We start from the raw sequence: 6,287 nt of genomic DNA, 5'->3' as shown, positions 1-6,287 counted from the left end.
CCTGTTTGGAGAACATATTTCGGGGCTATTTTTCAGCAGATCATAAAGAGTTTGACAGAACCTCCAAAATCAAGGTTATTGGGGAAGGAGGGAGAGAACTATTCTTCCCCTGTCCTCTCTACTTCTTTATTTGTGTCCCTAAGGACTCTGCTCACACTATCTTGTCTGATTTTCACCTTTTCCCCCCACAATAGGACCAGCTACCTCCAGCCCAGTAGGATCAGTGCTGCTCTACTCTAGAGCTATAGTAACCCCTTGCTTTCCTCCTCATCTCCAAGGCAACCTGTCACGGAGAAAAGGGCAAAAGGCACAGGCAGGGGCTCCAGATGGGAGGCAGAAGTGGAAGCATTAAAGCTGAACAGGCTACTGAATGGGAGAGGACCTCTCCCAGTGATGAGGCCCCTGGGCTCAGCTTCCTGTTTCCCCAGCACAGGGCCTGTGACCTCCCCTCCCCAACCCTGCCCTACTTTTCACTACTCTCTTCCTCCAAACCCAGCTTCCACTTCCAAGTCCCTCTTGTGGACCACAGTCCTAGCAACCCAGAATTGGGAACTGGAGTCCGGAAGAAACTTGGAGAAAGGAATAAAGGACCACTTTTCTCTTCTATAATTCCCTTTCTGGGCCCTCGGGGACGTGCTCATGCAGTCAGTGTCAGATTTCTTGGGTGAAGGTGTAGTGGGAGTGTCCTCTGATTAAGCAAGCAGGGAAACTGAGGCAGAAAAAAGTCCTGTGATCAAGGAGACTGGCAGGGACACAAGGGATTTTCCCGAGATTCGCCTCAAACCCCATCAAGGAGACCCGAGGCTCACCCCTCCCGGCCCACTCCCTAGGTCGTCGAGTCCCGCCCCCCGCCCGTCCCCTCCCCAGGTTCAGGGCGGGGCGGTCCGTGAGTCAGCTCCCAGATCAAGTCCGGGAGCGGGTAGAGCTAGAGCCGCTGGGTGTGGAGTACGCCGGACTGGTGGAGAGGCCACGTCTGGTGTGAGCGGGTCCGATCAGGCTCGTGTGGCGCTGAAGGGCCAGCCCTAGGTCTGGGGGAGACAGTCTCTTCTGTGAGACCGCCTTCCCTGCCCGGCCCCTCCCAGTTCCCCCAGCGACAGCCGCTTCCTGGTCCCCGTCGCAACCATGGCTGAAGAACAACCTCAGGTCGAATTGTTCGTGAAGGTAAGGACACCTTCTCCCTCCTCGGCCCCCCTCCAAGTTCCTGGAAGGCAACTCACACTTTTCCCCAGCTCCAGCCTCCACTCCCCGCTCCCTTTCCTCTTTGATTCCCATCCCCAGCCCCACGTGCAATCTTAAGTGTGTGTGGCGGGGGCGGAGGGCGGGGGCGGGGAGGGAGGTGGCAGGAGGGTTGGGAGGCGAAGATAATGTGCCCGGCTAGAGAAATCTAGGCTCAACCCTGAAAAGTTTATAAAAGTGCAAGTTTCCAGCAGCCTCAAGGACAAGAAGATAGAGAAAAGGGAGGGTTCCCAGGAGTTTAGAAGATTGACGGGGTGGGGGAGAGGGAACAGCTGATAGGGGACGAGAGAGAAGGGGCCAGCCCGAAACCTAATAAGGTTTGCGTGGGACCGAGCGAAACAAGCCGGAAACCTAAAAAGGTTTGGGTGGGACCTAGGGAAAATTCAGGATAAGGGCCCTACAAAAAGATCAGAGGGTGAGGTGCATGGTGGGGGAGACTTGGAGGAGTGTGTGTGTGGGTGTGTGTATGTGTGTGTGGCGGGGGAGGTTTCAAGGAAGAGGGTGTGGTGGGGAGGTCTGGGAGTGGGACCAAGTGAACTGGGAAGAATTGGTGGGGTGGAAGGGGACAGGAGAGTGGGAGTGGAGTTCCAGAAGCTGGCTCAGAGTGGTGATGGGGTCGAGAACCAGTGTCCCTGGGGGTTTGGAGAAGCGAGGGAAAGGGCGGTGGCGCGGAGATGAGAGTTGAGCAGTGGCTACCACGAGAGTAGATGGGAAGAGAGATCAGGAGGAGAGCTGGGCTAGGGCGTTTAGAGTTTAGGGTTATAGAAACGAAAGAAAAAGAGCCGTCCCAATTCTGTCCTCTCTGTGGGTGTTGATGAGGAGAGGTGGTCCCAAGGTATTTGCATATCGAAACCTCAGGCCGCCGCTTCAGCTGCTCCCTTCCGCACTAGGCTTGCATTCTCTCGCCTCTCCAGACCCCTTCTCTGTGCTCCTCCCTCCCTTTAGCGACCTCCCCCTCCGTCTGTATCTCCCCTCGCAGTCTCCCCACCCTTCACTTTCCTGCCTCCTTTCCCTCCACTTCCCCTCTTTTGTTCCTCCAGCCTTTGTGTGTCCCAGCCTGTTTCTCCCTCTCCTTTCTGCCGGGGCTTCTCAGACGGCCCCTTAGGTGTGGTCCCCACCTCACTCTCACTCTTGCCTCAGGGGCTATTTTTACTCCTGGGTGGGGCTGCGCTGCAGAGATTCCAGCCCTGGCTCCTACATGAGAAAGGTTATCTGGAGCCAGGGGACTTGCTCTGAGAGACCCCCTACTACCCCCCCTCTCCCACCCCCCCACCCCACCCCCACCCCGCCAACCCCGGCAGTACCCAGGGAAGAGGGAGGTGGCATTGTCTGCCCAGGCCTCAGCCTCACAGGTCCCTGCCCCCACTGCTTGCCAGGAAGGAAGCTGCTGAGACCCAAGACACAGTGAGATGAATCACCCTCAGCCTAGGGGGAGGTGTCCGTTGGGGGATGAGGTCAGGGATTAGAGAGCAGCCCCCCTCTACAGAGCCCTCCACACCTTGAAGGTGAGGCTCTGAGTCCTTTGACTTCCCACCCAGCTGCTTGGGTAGTGTATAGAGAACCAGAACTCCTGCTTCCAAACCCCCACCCCACCTCTCCTGTGTTCAGGCTCTACTTCCTTCAGGAATCCAGGCCTCTAGCCCACACCACTGGCTTCAACAAAGCCCCTTTCTAGGCTCTATTTCATGGGTCAATGTGAGAATTAAATGAGTTATGGCATGTAGAATGCTTAGAATAGCACAGAGAAAAGTAACTATGCCCACCCCCATTTGTCTTCCCTCTCTAGGGTCTAGATCCTCCAAATTCTCCAAAATCCATTCCCTGTGCCTTCCTCCCATTGTCCTCAATTCTCTGGGAAACCAGAAGCTTACCTTTGCAGAAGATATTCGTAATGATCTGTCTTAGGTTTGACCCAGACCAGAGAGTGCAGAGCCCAGTTATGTGGGGAGCTTTTCCAGTGAGACACTGAGTATGTGTCATGACTAGGCAGAAAGCAGTCAAATCTGGGAGTAAGAGATGCAGAGAATGGCCTCAGGATGAGTGGGGTACACCAGGCCTAAACTTGGGCTGGGGCTTCCTTTCCAGGCTGGCAGTGATGGGGCCAAGATCGGAAACTGCCCCTTCTCCCAGAGACTCTTCATGGTGCTCTGGCTCAAGGGAGTCACCTTCAATGTCACCACTGTTGACACGAAGAGGTAGGCCCACTTCTGTTCCTCTAAACACCTCTTATGTGCACAGGTGCACATTCATTCACCTGAGTCCTTCCATCCTGAACCATCCCCCCATCTCCCCATCTGGAGCCCCTCTCCCACCTCCCTCCATCTCCCCTTTCTGCGGCTCTCTAAAGCTCTTTACCAGTCCTTATGCCTGGTCTCTCCTCCAGGCGGACTGAGACAGTACAGAAGCTGTGCCCAGGAGGGCAGCTCCCTTTCCTGCTGTATGGCACCGAAGTGCACACAGATACCAACAAGATTGAGGAATTTCTGGAGGCAGTGCTGTGCCCTCCCAGGTAGAGGGGAACTTGTAATGGGAAGTAGGGGAGCTGGGAGACTCTGGGAAAGGGGTTGAAGAAATGGAAAACAGAGATGGTGGTGGGGCTAAGGCAGGGGAGCTGAGGCTCCTCCTCGGAAGATATCTTATCCAGTTTCTCCCATTGGCTTTTAGGTACCCCAAGCTGGCAGCTCTGAACCCTGAATCCAACACAGCTGGGCTGGACATATTTGCCAAATTCTCTGCCTACATTAAGAATTCAAACCCAGCACTCAATGACAGTGAGTCTTGTGGGTCAGAGGCCTGGGTCCTAGGAGGAATGGAAAAGATCTAGGGATTAGAGACACCTGGACATTCAGATATCAGGGAGATGGAGCAGATATTGCAAATCTTACTTAAATTAAAAAATAATAGCAACTCTAGATCCAGATGACCTGAGTACAAATTCTTGTAGCTGTGAGCCTTCCATTTCACTTCTCTGGAAATCTATTTTCAGATCTATAAAACGAGGATAACAATACCTACTTCCCCAGTTGATGTGAGAATTAAATGAGTTTTTGTATGTAAATTGCATAGAAGAGCACAGAGAAAATGAAACACATTAGTGTTAGCTATTATTGTTTTGGACTTTCCTCACCCCCGCCATGGGCTTTCTTGGACTATGTCGATCTTCTGATGTTCTTACCAACTCCCTTCTCTTGCACAGACCTGGAGAAGGGGCTCCTGAAAGCCCTGAAAGTATTAGACAATTACCTGACATCCCCTCTCCCAGATGAAGTAGATGAGACCAGTGCTGAAGATGAGGGCATCTCTCAGAGGAAATTTCTGGATGGCAATGAGCTCACTCTGGCTGACTGCAACCTGTTGCCCAAGCTCCACATAGTACAGGTGAGTAGTGATTGTAGGAGGAGTAAGTGGGAGGTGGGATGACTCTTTAAGGGGCTCCCATGCAGGTTTCCCATGACAACCACTCCAAAGGTGGTTTCTTTCGGAGAGTAGTTTCCAGTGGCAGACACCACCCTATTCCTTCTGTGCTATCTTTGCTGGCAAGACCACTGCTTGGGAGAATTAATTACATTCCATGATGCAAGCTGTGGGTGCAAACAGACTGAGAGTAACACATCCCAGTACTGCTTTCAAGAATGCTCTTCCTGTCTCTATCGTTGCCACATCCCCAGATCAGACAGACCAGGCTTTTCCTAAAATCAAAGTTTTAAGTCTGTTGTTTCAGTCTCCATTTCCTCTTGTGGAAGATGAAAACTGCTAGTTCCCTTGTTTTTGTCACAGCTCAAAGCTATGGTTTAGTTTGTGAAACGTGGGCCTGGTGTCAGTCTGCTGCAGAACTGTGTATTGAAAATCTCTGTATTTATTTATTCATTTGGCTGCACAGAGTCTTAGTTGTAGCATGAGGGACCTTTGATCTTGGCATGCTGCAGGTAAGTCCCTGCCTGCAAAGGATTTGAAATCTAGCTGAGAAAATAACTTTCACGTAAAAGTTAGTAATACATGGTTAAAAGCCAAATGACAAGTAGACAGAAATTGTTGTGGAAATTTAAGAGAACTTTATGGTTTGTGAATTATATCTCAAAATCAGGACGAGAAAACAAGCACCATGGACTGGGGTGGTCTGAAAAGGCCCTGATTATAAATGCCAGGATTTCAGTAAGTGGAGAGAAAGGGTGAAGGCCTTACCAGACAGGAGTTAAGATGACTGCAGGTGATTATGTGGGAGATGAGTCATAAGGACTGATGTTGAAGCTGAAACTCCAATACTTAGGCCACCTGATGCAAAGAGCTGACTTATTTGAAAAGATCCTGATGCTGGGAAAGATTGAAGGCAGGAGAAGGGGACTGACACAAGATAAGGTGGTTGGATGCCATCACCAACTCAATAGCCATGAGTTTGGGTAAACTCCGGGAGTTGGTGATGGACAAGGGAGGCCTGGTGTGCTGCGGCACAGAGCTGGCACTGAGTGACTGAACTGAACTGAACTGATGAGTCATAAGAAAAGAAACCAGGTAGCGGACTTGCTTAAATGCCTGGATTTTATCATGTAGGCTTTGGGATAAGGGAAGGACCAAGGGCATGGCAGCTTGGTTTCCTGAGGCTAACCTATTGGTCCTCCTTCCCGCACCCCTAGGTGGTATGTAAGAAGTACCGGGGATTCTCCATTCCGGATGTGTTTCGCGGAGTGCATCGATACCTGCGCAATGCCTATGCTAGGGAAGAGTTTGCTTCCACCTGTCCAGATGATGAGGAAATCGAGCTGGCCTACGAGCAAGTGGCCAAGGCCCTCAAATAAGGCCCTTCCTAGGGCCCCCCGGCACCCCCCCTCCATTTTCTCCACAAAGGCCCTGGGTGGTTTCCACATGCTACCCAACGGACACACTCCAAAATGGCCAGTGGGCATAGCATCTTGAAGCACCTGTGCAGGGCTTGCTGGGGGCGATAAGAAGCAAGGATGGGGGATCTGCGAGAGATTTTTATTGTGGGGTGGGTTGTATTTCAGTAATAAAATATAGAATGACAATCGAGTGTTTTTATACAAACCGGGGGCTTG

The 6,287-nt window shown here is 51.9% G+C and overlaps 1 protein-coding gene across 1 annotated transcript; it reads left to right on the top strand.

The window, feature by feature from the left end:
• Positions 1-889: 889 nt before the first annotated feature.
• On the top strand, positions 890-6,257 carry CLIC1 (chloride intracellular channel 1). Its single transcript, XM_040250302.1, has 6 exons — positions 890-1,161; positions 3,322-3,431; positions 3,620-3,745; positions 3,901-4,007; positions 4,433-4,614; positions 5,868-6,257. The coding sequence occupies exons 1-6, from the start codon at positions 1,123-1,125 to the stop codon at positions 6,027-6,029; spliced, it is 726 nt and encodes a 241-aa protein (XP_040106236.1). The 5' UTR covers positions 890-1,122; the 3' UTR covers positions 6,030-6,257.
• The last annotated feature ends 30 nt before the right edge of the window (positions 6,258-6,287 follow it).

The sequence above is a fragment of the Oryx dammah genome, unplaced genomic scaffold (assembly GCF_014754425.2).
Source record: "Oryx dammah isolate SB20612 unplaced genomic scaffold, SCBI_Odam_1.1 HiC_scaffold_11, whole genome shotgun sequence".
Classification (NCBI taxonomy): domain Eukaryota; kingdom Metazoa; phylum Chordata; class Mammalia; order Artiodactyla; family Bovidae; genus Oryx; species Oryx dammah.
Note: the sequence above shows the minus strand (reverse complement) of the source record. Positions and strands in the feature narration are given on the sequence as shown.

Coding starts and splice junctions, on each gene's coding strand:
- CLIC1 (XM_040250302.1), top strand. CDS start 1,123: ATGGCTGAAGAACAACCTCAGGTCGAATTGTTCGTGAAG. Junction 3,746..3,900: donor GCAGTGCTGTGCCCTCCCAG/GTAGAGGGGAAC, acceptor ATTGGCTTTTAG/GTACCCCAAGCTGGCAGCTC. Junction 4,615..5,867: donor CCAAGCTCCACATAGTACAG/GTGAGTAGTGAT, acceptor CCGCACCCCTAG/GTGGTATGTAAGAAGTACCG.